Source organism: Pocillopora verrucosa, chromosome 9 (genome assembly GCF_036669915.1).
Source record: "Pocillopora verrucosa isolate sample1 chromosome 9, ASM3666991v2, whole genome shotgun sequence".
Classification (NCBI taxonomy): domain Eukaryota; kingdom Metazoa; phylum Cnidaria; class Anthozoa; order Scleractinia; family Pocilloporidae; genus Pocillopora; species Pocillopora verrucosa.
In genome coordinates this window covers 22365897-22383431 of record NC_089320.1, presented here as the reverse complement: position 1 = coordinate 22383431, position 17535 = coordinate 22365897, and the positions used below count along the sequence as shown (strand labels likewise).

The 17535-nt window shown below is 37.5% G+C and overlaps 2 protein-coding genes across 3 annotated transcripts; both read left to right on the top strand.

Annotated features, from left to right (window-relative positions):
- Positions 1 to 808: 808 nt before the first annotated feature.
- On the top strand, positions 809 to 3520 carry LOC131783825 (uncharacterized). The gene is made up of 3 exons (XM_059100601.2): positions 809 to 1069; positions 2015 to 2359; positions 2542 to 3520. The coding sequence occupies exons 1-3, from the start codon at positions 896 to 898 to the stop codon at positions 3022 to 3024; spliced, it is 1002 nt and encodes a 333-aa protein (XP_058956584.2). The 5' UTR covers positions 809 to 895; the 3' UTR covers positions 3025 to 3520.
- Positions 3521 to 8052: 4532 nt separating this feature from the next.
- Positions 8053 to 16281, top strand: LOC131783856 (uncharacterized). Of its 2 annotated transcripts, XM_066171828.1 has the most exons (4): positions 8053 to 8187; positions 11821 to 12138; positions 12847 to 13179; positions 13798 to 16281. In XM_066171828.1, the coding sequence occupies exons 1-4, from the start codon at positions 8167 to 8169 to the stop codon at positions 14275 to 14277; spliced, it is 1152 nt and encodes a 383-aa protein (XP_066027925.1). In that variant the 5' UTR covers positions 8053 to 8166; the 3' UTR covers positions 14278 to 16281. The 2 variants fall into 2 exon arrangements, with proteins under 2 accessions (XP_066027925.1, XP_058956617.2); XM_059100634.2 differs by lacking the exon at positions 8053 to 8187 and having other exon boundaries at positions 11727 to 12138.
- Positions 16282 to 17535: the final 1254 nt, after the last annotated feature.

Genomic DNA, 17535 nt, shown 5'->3' with positions numbered 1-17535 from the left:
TAATTTACGTTTTAGTAAAAATCGTCAATAAAACAGCGATCAGACTAGGAAGAAAGAAAGAATTTGTAGCCGAGACTTTGACACTAAGAAAAATGTGCGCACAGAAGTTGGGGTATGAGTTACTCTTCCTAAGATAAAGGACAGGTGGGATATAAATCATCCTCCTGCCTTCTTCGTCTCCTGAGACACTCGACGTGCTGTTCCAAAATCGAAAATATCCACCAAATGTTATGTTCACAAACCTTTGTGCTTAATGGATTTTTTAATGAAGTAAAAACCACTTTGTATTCTTTAAAAATGTCAGAAGTCACTAAAAAAACGAATCCGAAGATTGATTACTACCTGCATTACTGACGTTAACTGCTAAAAAACAAACAGAGTTGCATTCGATGTCAAAACTGACTAACTGAAATATTTGATTCTAAACAGTACTTTTAAAAGGTTGAGCCTACAGCAAGACTAGGTTGTTATATCAGATGCCAAACAAAACCATTGAACACTGCTAACAGCTTACATGTAGATCCTCCTTACTTCTCCAGCTGTATATCAAAAATAATTTTTTCGATGAAGACTCGAGACGTCAGAGGGTGTAATTCCATCAGCGCTAACCAATCAGTGAAAGTGTCTGTCAATATCTATCTGTCCGATTCCATCAAATGAGTTACGTAAAAACATTACTTTAAGCTTTAACGCGGTGCAGATGTACAACACAGATATGACAGCTGCCGAGTTGGTTCTAATTTCTCTCCTTTTTTTTCTCGAAGTTAAGGGAGACTGTCCTTCAGAGACTTGTCAGAAGATTTCTCTTAATGTGCATCAAGATTCTGAGCAAGACACAGAGTTTGTTGGCCATGTTTTTCACAATTCCATTACGTTAAACCCAGTTCAATGTTATATGTGGTGCATACGCGACTGCCGATGTTTGTCGATAAACTACAAGGAAAATCCACAGAATGACACCAAGTATTGCGAGTTGAATGAAGGAAATCATTTCATCAGCAAAAGTTCATTGGTAAAGTCTTCAGGCTCAAGATATTTTGCTTTACGCAAGGAATACAGTAAAGTTAAGGTACGAATTAGGTATACGTGGTAGCGCTTTTTAACTGATACAAAGGACCGTCTTTTTTTATTGATGAAAACTGAGAGAATCACATTAATGGATAGGCCAAATGAGTTTAATCGGTCAATTTGATTCCTACTGAAATTTCACTCTATGAAATGAGTAGGAATAAATTTAGCGTAAACCTTTTCAACATTGATTATTAAGATGTATTCATTTTCAGTTCGAAAAGTTAGACAGTTGATTCTAAATTTGCACCCTGTTTCTCAGCCATTTTTTTTTCAATGGAATAGCTATATCCTATACTTGGCCTAGGCTTGTAAAGTTGTGCATACTGTGGCATAGCTGTCAAGGTGTGGCATACTTGTGAAGATGTCATGTACTTGTCAAATAGTTGTGACAATGTCATTAAATATGCTAATGTCGAGACGATATTTAAGGCGAGGCGTGCACCGAATACGGGACTTGTGTGTATAGGTTATATGTCGTACGTTGTCTTGCAATTTTGTGCATATTTAATTTGCTTGTTTGGATACCACACATACTTGCATACCTTTTTAGCTTGTACACATGTTTTGTCGATCCAGTAACGAACAGGTTTGAAGAAAGTTGCAAATTTGTTCTTCATTTTCATTGGTTTTTTTATACAAGCAATTGTTTGTTTTATCTTAGTAAAGCTTCCTCGTTGACTAAGAGCAGAGAATGGTGCGATTCGTGAAGAAATCGCCCCAATGCGAGCCAATCTGATTACAAGGATCACCTGGATTTCAAAAGCGTATGCAATGAATAATAATATAGTGGGCCTGATATCATGTGTTCGGGAAATTTTTAGTCTTGGCTACGTTCCAAAGGCTAAGAGCATTGAATATGGAAAAACGTAGGATTGTATGATCCTTTTTCTTTCCGGTAAAACTCATCCAATGAAATCAATTTTCGTTCAATTTTTCGTTGAAGACCCAAAGCATCATTTCTTCATGCGCTTATGACGTCACGTGTAACAACGGCTGCTGCAGGAACAATCCGTGTCTCAATGGAGGAACCTGCACTGAAATCTGTGAACCCACCAGTGTTCGGTACAACTGCTCCTGTCCTGCACCGTTTGTTGGGAAACACTGCGAGATTCAGCAGAAGAGAAGCTGTCAGGATTACGAAGCAGCCGGGTCTACCGCCTCTGGATTGTACACAGTTAACAATGATAATAATCAAACCTTCCAGGTGTTCTGTGATTTTGATTCAGAGCCTGGACTTGCTTGGAACCTGATTGAGTCCTTTAGTTTATCCAACAAACATCGCTTTCAGGTATTTGCATTCTCTTTAAATCTTTCATAAATATTTAATCTTGGACGAAAGCACATTCAGCGGTGAATACAAAATACATTCGTCCTCATTTTGTTTCCATAATTTTCTTGTTTCGTAAGCAACAGTTTTGATAACGATGGAAAGTCTTCACTAACTTTAATTTACGTCCATTGACTATACAGCAGAATATCGTGTTTTACGACGAATACCAAGCCATCAGCGGTGACGATCCAAATTGGCAGGCCTACCTGATTGAGAGACCTTACCTCCTTTGGCTCAGAGATCACTCGACTCACTGGAGAGCTACTTGCCGATACAACACAGATGGCACCGTATATACAGATTACCTGAGAGCCTCACTTGAAGACTTTGACATCATCAGAGACGTACCCACAAAAATACAGACCTGTCGACCGTACGAATATGTCAACATTCGAGGAAACGAGTGTGTGGATTGCACTACGGCAACATGGTATAAGAAAGGAATTCTCCCTTTTCATATAGACAGTTCCTGTACTAGTTGTGGCTGTGATTTCGATAGGATAAAAACAGACGTGGCCATTCCAAGCGAGGACAACTTTGGATATTACTTTAGTACAAATCCCAAATTCCGTTGTACCTCAAACCCAGCAGATACGACTCAGTTCTGGATCGGAGGCAAATAGTAGGATGGCCAAACAGTAGAAACTGGATAGGGCTCACTACTTAGCTTTTGGTGACAGGCCTGACAGTCAACAATTTCATGTACACTTTTTTTGTCGTAAATTTAATCTTTAAGTTACGAGACAGTGTAAAAATATCAATAAATAAAGTAGACAGGGCAAGGAAGGCCAAGAGAAACCTCAGGGTTATTACATGATGGTGTCCCCGCTAGCAGATATCATATTCACAGTTTAAAGGTCGAACAGTAACGAATCAATGAAAGAGTTTTTGGAATCAACCGGGTTTAAATTCAGCTTAAGATGCAGTCAATTTCTGAATGGAGTTTGAAAGAAAGTTTAAACATGTCTAGGAAAGACTATGGCTAAGGCGTAGATCCATTAAGGCGTATTTAGTTAAAATAGTGTTTTATTACATATTTAACTTGAAACCCCTCCGTTAACATTGATGACAAATTCAATATCATGCCCTCTACATAATTTTGTAGTTATTTAATTAACAGTCAGCCTCTATGTTATTAAAAGTGTATTTAGATTTCTAAAACATTCTAATTTTTTGTTTTATGGGATTAATTTCTCAAGATGTTTCTCTTCTGGGTATTAATTGCATGTATGCTTATTTTTAGTTCTGCTTTTGTGTTGTAAATAGTTTCTAGATCGTTATGTGATACATTTAATACATGGCATTTTTAAATAGGTGAGAGTGCAAGAATTAGTTAGTAGAAGTTGTATAAAATAAACTTTTTCTCGTTTTTACCGTAAGTGTCGACGAGTTTTATTTTACGTCTTCGAATTCAATCATCACACTCTACAAATTATACTTGAGACAACGTTGAAATTCATACAAGATATTGATAATAATTTTAAAAAATAGTAAATTCTGAATCCGATCTTGAAATAGAGAAATATGCTATTAATTTTGTCACGAGCTTAGGAAGAAATAGAATCCGCCATAAGAATTGCATTTGTGCTGCGAAGTTTTACCTCTGAGCTTCAGAGAAGGTAATGACAAGTTTGGCTATTATTGGGTTCGCATGCATCTGTTCAAATCCGCAACATAACAGTGTTACTGCAGTACCAATTCCTAGTGAACAGGAAAATTGACTCAAGGCTCCTAAGCTAAGGTAAGTCTCTTTCCAATTCATTTTTAACTGGTTTTCTACCCTTTTCAAAAATGACAAAAAACCTAGAGGGTTTTTCCACGAGTATCATCTTATGAGCTACGTTTCAAATTTTCAATAGGAAAAGGGTGAACAGGTTCTGAATAAAGTTGTTATCGGTAAAACGAGTTAAAAAATGAAATGGTAGGAAAACACATGAACATTTCCCTACCTCTCAGTGATATACCCTACGCAGGTTGCATGGCATCCAGTAGAACGTTCGAGATGTTGTGAGTGAAATGACTGCCTTTGTTCACTTTGCAGTATATTGCTGTGTCGTTTAATTCTTTTCCTTGTGGTTAAAAGATAAACATCAACAGTCGTGTATACACCACAAGTAGCACTGAACTGGGTTTGAAGTCACAGAATTGTGGAAAACATGGCCAACAAGATCTTTGTCTCGCATTGCATCTTCATAAACATAGATCAAAGGGAAATTTTTGACAAGATCCTGTACCGAAGTTGCCTTTGAAAACAACTTAAAACTCTGAGTGCGATGTGCGTCTATTCTTGATTAATTTTTTACCGTGTTTATAATTTTTCACATTCTTATAATTTTAAGACTTAGTGTGGCGAAACGTTGTTGAATTTTTACATTTTAATAATGGTTAACCAATCTTAAATTTATACACCTTCAAGGGCTTTATTCTTTCCCATTTTTTCCATCTTTTTGTTTTTCGTAGCGTCCCTGTAAACTAGCTTTTTATTTAAGCGTACCTACCACGTTCAATACATTGATTGATTGATTCTCTTACTTTTCTTTTCTTCACTTGCCGACTAATCAGTCAGCATCAGTCATGGCTTCGTGCCAGAACAAAAGGAAACATATTGATGTTTTGAAAATACAACAGAAGGCTTATTGATCGGAAGCTTCCATTCATCATATAATTCGTATGGTAAAACGAATCTGTTACGCTTTCTGAACTTCGCGCCGCCGCGTTTTAAAGAAAAAGGCTGTTGAAAGCTTTAGGCATATTAATTTTTTACCGTTCGATAAACTGTCTAAGATTACGTGTGCATCAGATGCATATGTATATAATAGCCTCGAAATTTAATTAAATGGTTAAAGCTATCCTTATTGAAAATGAATATTTAAGACAAAGATTTTGAAACATCTTAATCTTTCAAAAGTTTGCTGTAATTAAGAGCTTGAGGATATAAGAAATTCCCACATTTCTTTTATTTTGAGAAATTCCATGAACTCCCGATACAACAACATATTATAAAGCAAATTGATTCATCCCGTGAATGAAAAAAAAGAAAAAAAAGAAAAAAAACATGTCTCAAAAGAGTGGCGCAGAGTAACAAATTTCGCGATTGTCTTCAGCAGAACAATTGACAACAACGGTAAGACCTGTTCATTGATTACCCCCTTCCTGAATTCTAATGACCTCACTTATTCCATCAAAATGTTACTCGCTGCAGCATTAAAAGTATATGATTCAAATCGAGAATGGAATCTAATCGCTCCTCTGTTCGTTTCCCTTTTAAAGTCTCATTTTAGAGATAGATTAAACCGAATCACTTTCCTGCCTCGTTTCTTCAAGTTGCCATTCAATTATCATTCTGGCAAGTTATGAATAAGTTATAGGTTATTAGCCGCAGGTCCCAAATCTAATTAGCATCTTCCTCTGATAAGTGCCTCTTAGTTGTTTACATATTGTTTTCTTGGTATTGTAGGTGGATATCATCTTATTCTGACAATAAAATCAACTCATCTCGTCACTTGGTCGTCTTGCCGAGGTTCAACATGATTTCGTTTCTCAGGCCGCCTTGAGGCAACTTACAGGGCAAAGTTCTATTCAATCTCGGATAATTTTTAAGGGAACGATAACGGGAGTCACGTTCCGTGAGGCAAATTTAACTTTTTGAACGTTTTGGTTAGTAAAAGATGAAACTTATCTGATCGGTCAGAACTCGCAAAACCTCATGCTTTATTGGGGCCTCGTGTCTCCTCTAACGAACCATTCTAACGCGCAAATTTTAATAGAAACCATTCGCACGCAGATATAAGCAATTATTGGATGAGGATAAACATGACATCATGAAGTATCAAAACCGAGGTTTGAGTTATCTGCCAAAGTCGAAGGTAAATTTTAAACTCGAAAACTTTATCTGGTGATATGTTTTTCTATTTTCTGTGTACTGAGCGTCTTAACATGTTGTCCTCGGTGAAAATACCACAAATAGACCCCTTTTAAACGAAACTTCCAAGTTCACTAAAGAAATAAAATCCATAACCAGATTAATTGGGCCATAATCTAAAGTATTAGTAATACAGTTTTACTTCAGTTGTCTTATTTTGATTCAACTTTTCTTGTTAGTAGTTGTAATCTTAAAGTTCGGGAGCAGGTTAAACTTAATCACGTTAATTTTTGTTTGGTTCTTTTATGTTATGTCACATGCGGCCAAACGAAAAGAAATAAGCTGTTCAGGGTTAACAGTGTGGTTTGGTCGCATTACCAGCAATCCGAGACATTTTACTCCCGCGGTCCGCGAGGTCAGTAGTTTCTTCAGGTTCTACTGTTCATGCGCTATGGCGTCAGATTTCATGTAAACATGGAGCGAAGTAGATTTCCGCGGAGGAATCGAGTTGATTATAAAGCACTAAATGTTCTTTCTACAGTGGATTTAGAAGTTCATTTGAAAGGAAGGAGAAAATTTAAAAGCGGATCTAAAGTTTATTTTGTGGAGAGACTTATCAGCCGGCGAAGATTGAAGAACGAGGTATGTGTATTGACCCTTTTATGTTCCTGCAGCTATATTTTACTTCGGATGAAATTTATACTACAATCGAAGTAAGTTCATAAACAGCTCTAATCAATCTCTGACAATTTAAGAAAGAGGAGATTCAGTGACCTTAAGTTGAAATTCTAGGGATTTCTTTTCGAAATCGAGCAAAACATCAGACATTTTTTGACGATTCAGACTGGAATGAGCTCACAGTGATACAAGTTTTGTTTTTTATAATTGGCGCGATTTGGCGCTTGTAGGAGTCTGCAGATTGTTAAAACAGCGGTAAAAAGCGTGGAAATGCTAGGCTGCTAAGCTGAAGTAAATATGGCGACTTTTTTCACGAAGAAAACGATGGAAAGTGGTCGTTCTTCGCGTCCTACAGGACATTCGCGAGCTCAGGTAAAGGTTACGTCTAATAGTGAAAAAGCCCTATTTTCAAGATTGATTTGCGGCCTCCTATTTTATCATGGAAGGCTTTATTTAACGTATTTGAAAGATCGTAAACTGAAGAAAATTTTGAGGGGTCGGCACCGATGAAAGCATGAAACACACGGACAGCTCAAAGCATGGAAGTGAAGGTAAGTGAAGGTATTTGGATGAAACTATAAAGGAAGTACAACCGAAGATCTTTGTTATTTTACCTCTATTCCGCGGCTCGACGAATAAACGAAACGGTGAAAAAACTTTCGCTTCGTAGTGCAGTTGCATATTATTTATCAACGAGAGGTCGGCACGTAGAATTTAATTTATTTAAACTGCCAAAAAATAAGATTTTATTTCAGATCCCATACATTTCTTTGTATCTTCGGGAAGCCATTTTGAAAGTAATCTTTGATTGACGTACGGTATTTGAGACGCAATATGACTCGCATTGCTGGTAATGGGTGTACTACTTGCCCCCGATACAAACTGAGTCGTTTCACCCGGATTTGAGGTACAACGGAATTTGGGATTTGTAGTGTAGGAACTTCGTCAGGTATAGCCGGATCCAGCTACTTCCATCAAAGTCTAAAGGTATAGCGGTGTGAGAAGAGTCGATATGCAAAGGATCAACCCTTTTCATGTACCACTTTGCTTCGGAACAATTCACACACTCATTTCCCCAAATATTGACATGTTCGTATGGCCGACAGGTGGCTATAGCCGAAGGCACGTCTACGATGATGTCAAAGTCTTCAAGGGAAGCTCTCAGGCAATCTGTTTACACGGTACCATCTGTCTTGTATCGGCAAGAAGCTCTCCAGTGAGTCGAATGATCTCTGAGCCTAAGGAGGTGAGTTCGTTTGATAAAGTAGGCCTGCCAATTGGGGCATCACCGCTGATCGCTGGCTAGTCAACGTAGAACACGATTGTATGAAAACAGAGAAAGTTGATTTTAGTTGATTAAAACCATACCAAAATCAATTAAGGAAGATCATAATGACAAGAGTGATTTAGGAGCGATAATGAAGAGATAATACTCCTTTTAAGACAAACCCACCGTGAGTCCAGTTTAACAATTTAATTAAGTGGTGAGCTCTAAGGTAAGGTAAAGTCAAATATCCAAGGAAGATTTTTGTTCGAGAAATTAAATGACTTAATCAGGTTTGATTGCCGCCATCATCAACTGTATAAAATCCAGATGAATTGGACAAAGCAGCTTCTTCTGTTGAGCCTCACAGTGTTTGCCAACAATTGGTACAGGAGAGGAACAGTTGTACCGAATGCTTGTGGGCTCATAGATTTCAGTTCCCCCATTGAGACATGGATTGCTTCATCAGTACATGACATCAGTACATGACTTCTCTTGCTGCGAAAACCAAAAAAGGGGAAAGTTTATTGATTCTATCTCCGTAAATAGTAACAGATATTCCACCCGTATTAAGCTTGAGTAGCGAACAAATTCATCGTTACGTAAGAGCCTTCGACAGCTTCTCGGAATTTCCTCAAATGAAGAACGAAGAATTGGATCCGGCTGCTTTGTGGTCCTGACAGTTTTTTAGCGAATTCTGGCAGTGCCTCCCGCCATAGGCAGCGCCACAGGAACAGCTGTACCGAATGCCTGTAGGCTCACAGACCTCAGAGCAGGTTCCTCCATTGAGACACGGAGTGTTTTTGCAGCAGCCGTTGGCACACGTGACGTCATCAGTACATGATTTCTCTTGCTGTAAAAACCAAAACAGATAAAGTGATGCGCAAGTATTTTGCTTATCGCTGTTTGGGCTACGTAACTAATTTTTTTACGAATAGATATTTACGTAAAATAGAATAAGTCCTAGGAAATTTCCACGTTTAAGTAAAGAAAGATCATGACATACTAGTGTAATTATTCACCTTTCGCTGATATATCCTCCTAAGATTGTAGTAACGGGATCCTGACGAACGTTCAAGGGAACTGTTGTGGGTAAAATTGCTGGCATCGTTCAACTCGCAGTAACTGGCGTCTTTCTTTTCCTTGTAGTTAAAAGATAAACATCGACAGTCGTGTATACACCACAAGTAGCACTGAACTGGGTTTGGAGTTACAGAATTGTAGAAAACATGAGCAACGAGCTCCTTTTCTTGCAAGGCATCCCCATAAATGTCGAAGGGATATGTTTGACAAAAACCTGTATCGCAGTTGCCTTTTGCTTCTGTAAATGTATAAGATATAAGAAGATTGGTAAGAAAATGAATCAAATGCTTAGCCATGATCATTCTAAATTGTATTTTTAGCATGTTATGTTGGGACGATGTCGAGCTTCATCGCACCTGAAGCTGTTACGCAATGGAGACAGCGTGGAACTCACATTTGAAGTCCTCTTATTTTTCTTTTTTCACCTGTCTACGCTCCATGATTTAGCATACGTCTTGCTGGCTTCAGGTCAGAACTTTTAGTAAAAGAAAACAGACAGCGCAATGAGTTAGTTAACTGGAATTTTCAATTTGTTATTTCGCGAATTTGGTAAAACAAGAAAGCTAGAGTGGAGTGTACTGCCTAAGAATTCTTTATTTGTTCAAAATGCTATTTACACTTGGTTGACCAAGTAAAAGCGTCAAAAAATTAATCATAACAGTCGCCATATGTTGGCATGCAATTACCATGGCCTTTATTGAAAATAAAATGTTAATGACAAATTCTCTTCAAAAATTTATGGTTTTCATAACTTGCATGAGCTCCATGAACGAAACCATTTAACCAAATTCTCTACAAGACAATTAACCATATGGTTCCTAATTAGCATCGGAGCATCAGGTATTGAGTTCAGTTAATTTTTAAATCAGCGGGAGTCACCTTCCTTGAGACAAATTAAAACGGTTGAGGGGTAATCAGCTTACTTCGACATTCAACTTTTTGAATGTTTGGCTGGGAAATTAATTAATTCCCCTTGATAGTAAGCTTGGGCGACCATAATCTTTTAGCCCGGATGTTATTTGCTGCATGTGTGTGACTTGTTAGAGGAACAATAAACACGCAAATTTGGATGTTTTCAGGTTTAAGAAATTAAGTTGAGTTTGATTTTATTCTCACAAACAATAAAATTTCTCGGTAGCAAAAGCCGGAGATTAGTAAAGGAATATAAAGATTCGGGAGATAAAGATTTTCCAAGACAGCTTTCGCTGAAGAAAGTTGGCGGCGTAACATCCACGAATAATTGATAACCTCGAAAGCCTGTGCTATGAGCAATATTCATGCTGTATCGTGCAGAGGAGAAGAATTAGTTCTCAAGCACGAGTAACAGGTATTTAGATGGAGTACTTCTTATCTAAAGCCGTCAGGTGCTGTTCCATGTAAGACTTCAGCAGAGAGCTTACAAGGTGACAAATAAATAAGGACTGACTTAGCTAAATGCAGTCGATGTTTGGTTCTCTATGCCAACCGTTTACTGAGAAGAATAAAATTGGCAATGATTGGATGATCCATGGTTTCTTTTTTTAACTTTTTGATTAGTGTTTCTTTAATGTGATCACCGACTCCATTGACATTTCGTCGGGTAAAAGTGAAGGATGTCTTATTGAACTTAGGAACAGTTAAGACCCGGTTACCGTAAGATTACTCAAATCGTCCCGATCGGTAACATTCCTGAGAAGATTGGTTTGATTCGCGTGCTGTTTGTAAAACAGGTGCAACTTGTTATACAAACATCATCTTCCTAAAATGTCTTATTTGCTCCCCAATCTTGACCAATGTTTTATTGATTCCATCCTTTATCAATGTCACTGACAATAAAGACCGCTGCTGGACGGATATTTTTAATTATTGGTTCTTCTCATAACTGCTCGAATTTAATTAAAATTTAGGAATTAAATTCATAATGTAACTGAGGTAAACTTGACTAGTATGTTAAAAACATTACTCGTTAGCCTTTGCTTTTAAGAGATATCTCGCTGAAAGTTCAACATGCACTGACGGTTTGTTAAATTTTTCTGCCAGTGTTCACATACATAGTTGACCTTTCAATTTTAACAACATTACGTGAATAGCACTTTCTTTCTAAAAAAAATAAACATTGCTAGAGAGAGATAGATGGAGAGAAAGGAAGAGTAAAAGAAAGTGCTTGACATGATATCCCGAGCAAGCTAAGGAGATGATACCCGGAGTTAGCCAGTGTTTTACTATGTAGATGCTGTGAAGCCCCCTTTTAGTAACCATTTTTGAAATAAGTTTACTCTGGTAAATGTGAAATATTAGAGAGTTTGTTTATATTCTAAAGTGAAATAATCAAACATCTTAGGAAGACGACAGGTGAAAATTCCAAGACAAACAAAAGATCGAATTTAATTTCCCATACAATTTATAAAATTTCGCAGCATGTGGAACAAACTCGCTCAAACTGTCTATAAAAGCACGCTCGACACTAGTTGAACGAAACAAACAGTAAAGTCAGTTCTAAACACAAGAAGGAACGTAACTATGTCTTTGATTCATTTCCTTATCCTTTTACAGATTTTTTGGACATTTACAGAAGCAAAAAGTAACTGCAATACGGGATTTTGTCAAACATATCCCTTCGATGTTTATGGAGATGCAGTGCAAGAAAAAGAGCTTGTTGGCCATGTTTTCCACAACTCTGTTACTTCAAGCCCAGTTCAGTGCTACTTGTTGTGTAAAGACGACTGTAGATGTTTGTCGTTCAACTACAAGGAAATGAACGACGCCAAATACTGCGAGTTGAACGATGCAAGCCATTTCACCCACGACAGCTTTCTTAAACGTTCTGCAGGATCCCGTTATTACAACATGCGAAGGTTTTTTCACCAAAAGGTAAGTGAAAATACACGTATTGTTGTAGCATTTCCAAATGCATTCCTAAAATGTAATTTAAAGAATGTTGGTTGATGAATAAAATCGATTTCTTAAAAAATACCTCTCTGCGAACAAACAAAATATTACTTGCATTATTAACAATTTGTTGCGTAGTGTGCCAACCAATTCGAAGCTTCATCATCCCCTTGGGAAACTTTGGGCAACCTCGGGACTGGTTGAACCTTCCCTAGGTGGAGTGGGGGATTTGAACTGAAAGTGTCAAGTCTTTCCAGCGGAATACAAGTGTTATATTTTAGGTTATTACTTGCACGTGGATGTTTTACCAAGAAACAGAAACTATCGTAGAATCAACTAACAGCTGCACTGGCGGTGTAACTGATATAAACCTTTTATTTATGCGGGCACTGGGTAGTCTGTTTCTATTGGTATCCAGTGTATTCATTGTCTAGAAAACAAAAATAAAATTACACGTTCGCTCAAAGATATATAAATTTCGTGTTTTCGTAGCACGAATAACATCTCACTCCTTCGTTCCACTCACTCGTGAGATATTTTCCTTGCTACTCGAACATATAATTCATATCCTCTCGTCACCGTGTAATATCCTCTATGTTTATCCAACGTAACATCTTTTGAAAAGGGTTATCATGTGCTGTGGGAATGGAGTGTGTATGTGGTGCGATTCTTCTGATTTGGTTTCTACAGAGAGAAACGTCTTGCGTTGGTGACGTCACATGTACTAATGGCTGCTGCAGAAGCAGTCCGTGCCTCAATGGAGGAACCTGCACTGAGATCTGTGAGCCCACAAGTGTTCGGTACAACTGTTCCTGTCCAGTAGCGTTTTCTGGAAAACACTGTGAGACTCAGCTGAAGAGCTGTCAGGACCACAAAGCAGCCGGGTCCAACTCTTCTGGATTGTACACAGTCAGTGTTAACAACATACAAACCTTCCAAGTGTTCTGTGATTTCAATTCAGAGCCTGGGTTCGCTTGGAACCTGATTGAATCATTCAGTCTGTCAAACAAAGGTCAATTCCAGGTAATTTGGTATCTCTTTGTATTTTCACCGTTATTGCCACTCAGATTAAAATGATCGACATTCTGTTAATTGATTCGCGGCAGGTTCATCGTGAAGCAGCATTCATTCCCCCCTGAATAATTTATTGAAATAAGCAGATGAGATTGTAAATAGGTTGCGATTAACAAGATAAGGAAGGATACTTTTGACTTTAATATGGTGGAAGATACTGTACGAATCCACAAAAAACTGTCAAGATTACATAGCAATGAGTCTAACTTGTTTGGATAGTACACAGTTATCAATGACAACAGTCGAAATTTCCAAGTGTTCCGTGATTATGATTCAGAGCACGAGTTTGCTTTGAACCTGATCCCATCATGTAGTTTGTCTCAAAACCTCTCCGGGTAATTTTCCCAAAACATCCTCGTCAGAAGGCGTATCCCTTCGATTAATTCTTATCAAAGAAACGTAAAGGGGGTGGAGAATTTTCCTCGTAATGTGTTCGAGATTGGACATATTGTTGTTGCTTTTTTAATTAGTTTCCGTGATTTTCCCGCTAAATGTTCTCAAATGACATTTCTTTTTGGCCTGTCTACCACCATGACACGACCTTCACTTTCTACTCTCTGTCTTCAGAAAGACATCGTGTTTTACGAGGACTACCCAGCCATCAGCGGTGATGCCCCAAATTGGCAGGCCTACCTCATCAAACGACCGTACCTCCTTTGGCTTAGAAATCACTCGACTCACTGGAGAGCTACCTGCCGATACGACACAGATGGCATCGTATATACAGATTACGCGAGAGCCTTGCTTGAAAATTTTGATTTCATCAGAGACGTACCCACGGTGGTAGAAGTCTGTCGACCTTACGAATATGTGAACATTCGGGGAAATGAGTGTGTGAATTGCACAACGAAGACATGGTACAAAAAAACAGATTATCCTCTCCATATTGATAGTTATTTCCAGGCTGGCTGTGATTTCTATGGAAGCATAACAGACGCGGCTGTGTATAGCGAGGACAACTTTGGATTTTATTATGATATAAATCCTAAATTCCGTTGTACTTCAAGTGAGAATGACACCACCCAGATTTGGATTGGAGGCAAGTAATTTCCTCATATAAGCATACACCTGTAGTTTTCGTTGAAAGAAGTTGGTCATCTTAAAAATCATTCAGACATGGTTACCTTTAAAATGTGATCAGTTTTACTACACGCCTGATCACCAGCTGAGTAGTTTTGCAAGTAAGCAGTTTACAGGCTCGAAAAAACCTGAGTAATAATCCTCGTCTGATTTCTGATGCACGTAAATATAACAGTCCCTTTTCACTTTAAATATGAAAATTACATGGTTTCTGTATCTCCTTAAAGTATTATTACTTTACATCACAGCTAAATGAGCAGTTTGCAGGTTTGAAACATGTTTGCGAGATTTTTTAGCTCTGCTAGTACATATGCAACTTTGTTTTGATCTAAATAAGAGCGAGGGGGTCTGTTGAGACGATGTCAATTTCCGTAACTGAACTGTTTACTAACGAATAACTACAATCAATTGTTGTATCATGAGAAACTGGTCACTATTTATCACCTGAGCGGGGGAGGGGGGGGGGGAGTGTTGAGAGATCTTAATATTTCACAATAAAAGTTACCTGATCCTCCAAAGGCTCTGTAATATTCAAATGATCCCGCCTCATTGGCAATCAATTTTCTGTAATCCCCACTCAATACTCTGTTAGCGACGACTGACCCCCTCCTCTGTAATACCCCCAAATAAATTCCTTCTGCCCTTCCACCCAGGCAATAAATAATGACTGATCTCTAATATATTCATTAATTCAGTCTTTAAAATTGAGTGCTTCGAGCGCACTTGAACATTTTCTTGAATTACGAATTTGTCTTACAATTGTTTTAATAAAAATAGCTTTTGGCTTTTAAGGGTGAGAAGAGGCCGTCTTTCTACGCTGCTTTACAAAAACAAACTTAAACCAGAAGGTAACTCGTTGAAACAAAAAAGGGAAGTATAGTATCATTGACTTTTTCGCGTTTTTGTAAATGAGATTTACAATAGATGATCTGAGAAATGCAAATGTTATACCTGAAAGGTTTGTCATTTCTTGATTATAATCAGTTGTCAATGTTGGCTTATTTAATAATGTTTAGTTGAAAATAATGTATCAAGGTATTACAGAAGTTGAATTCTGACAAAGAGTTCCATTATAATCTTCTTCCCTGCTGTAACTGTGAAGACTAACCTTAAAAGCTGCCAAAAAAGAATGAGAATAAAAATTCTTTTTTCGTTTTACGTAAAAGAAAGTTTTATGTTAGAATATCATTTAGTCTATCTTTGAGTGTCGACAAGTTACCGTTATTGATTCAACGCCAGTAAACACGTAATTCTCATCGCAGAGTATGGATGTGTTTAAAGCCACTCCTTTACATAAACTATGTGCAAGATGTAGAGCTAGTTTATAGCTATACATCAACTGGTTTCAATCAAATAATCTTCTAAGTTGACCCAATACCTTACGCTTTGTCTTTATCTTGCACAATCCTTTTTTTTTTCTTAATTTTATGCCATAAATAAGAATCCTTTTTGAAGTTGTTATAAGAATTATTATAAATAGATTAAGAGAGATGGTAATCTTTGAGCTCGGTAAAGAAATAGAGAAACATGTTTTCCGTCATGGCACGAGTGTGGAACAAAAAAAAATTCAACTGAATCGAGCCTCAGACCTTTCGGATCCCTCGCTCCGATGCTTTACCACTTAGCTACAGATACTCTATGATGAGCGAGGCCCATTACGAAGTTCATCTAAGAATTATTAACTTTTAGTTAAATAGCTTTTGCAATTGAAAAAGATGTTAGACACATCCAAGCATGTATGATAAATCAAAACTTTCCGTGATCTTTCAAAGCGTGATTTACTTTACTACTTTCTTGATCATAAGCTTCCTTCTTCAAACTAATGATATAAAAATAGACTGCCCAGTTTCGGGTGGACACCAATTTTACCCTCCAATTAATATTCATCGGTTATTCATCCTTTATTGACTTAATATTCAATATTCTGTATAGTACAACCAATTTCACATGTTAAGCACATTGTCTCATAAATGTTTCTTATCCTGCTGTTGTTTTTTTTAATTCAAACATGATAACGTAAAATGTATAATTATGATAATGTTATCATTGTAACTGCTTAGTTCCATTAAACTTCATTTGAAAAAGTAAAATGTGAGTTTGTTGAAAAAAGCATTTCAGCTCTTTAAGATGAAATAAAAAGAATTTCCTGCCGTTAATTAACACCCATCTGCAGGATCATTTCATCTCCTTTTTTTTATTTTAGCTTCAGTGGATATAACCACCTAAACAAGATATTTTTTTGCGCCATCCTTTGTGTATAATGAATAATTAACAAACAATAATTAATTATTTTATTACGTTTTCGAGCTCTACATGTCTGTTTGGCTCAGACATCTGGAATGAACTGATTGATTTAATTCTCGCACCTGAATTGGCGGCTTATAAAAGGAAAGCAACTTAAAGAAATACTTTGGTGGAGAGATACCTTTAAAAAAATGATCTGCTTAGGTGAGGTGTGAAAAACATAACAGTGTTCTCCAAAAAGTGTCTTTCTTTTGTCATGACATTTCTGAATGTAAAGGGTGATCTGAAATGTGGGGCAAGCCTAAGTTTTTAAATATCGGACCGTGACGACACGTTTTATGCCGACGTCATGGTATAGACAAAACTATCTACGGCTCGGACAGCTAATATCATTCGATTATGAATTAAAGTAATATGGATGACCAAATACTTTACACAAAGTATCTTAGAAAAGGAAATAATAATCAACGAAAAAGCATTTCTTATCTTGCTGCTAAACCGACAACAAGTCTCAAAACCGGGTGATATCACTGACCCAGTTCTTGATCGAAAGCAAATCACTGTGCAGACTGTAAACCTGATACAAAACGTCGGCTGAGCTAATTTTGATCCTGTACGTACAATTTCATTTTTCAATTGACCCAGAAGTTTCAGGGCTAAGATTTTAAGCCGCTTACGTCTGATCTGTAGAAGTATCTTCATGGCCGGGCTGCTGTAAACTAAAATTCAACTGCTGTGGATCTGTTTTGCGTTGTTAGGAAGGTTGGTCGGTGATTTATACAATCGCTGAAAATCCCCGGCAATAACATTATGATATCTACATAATCCTTCGCTATGACACTATCACACACTACCCATCCGCCATCGACCATAAGATGCTGTATGTAATCCTGATAGGTAATTATTGTAAGTTGTGTTGCATTGTAAACTGCAGCTAACCAGCAAGCTAGCTCAGTTGGTAGAGCGTTGTACCGGTACCGT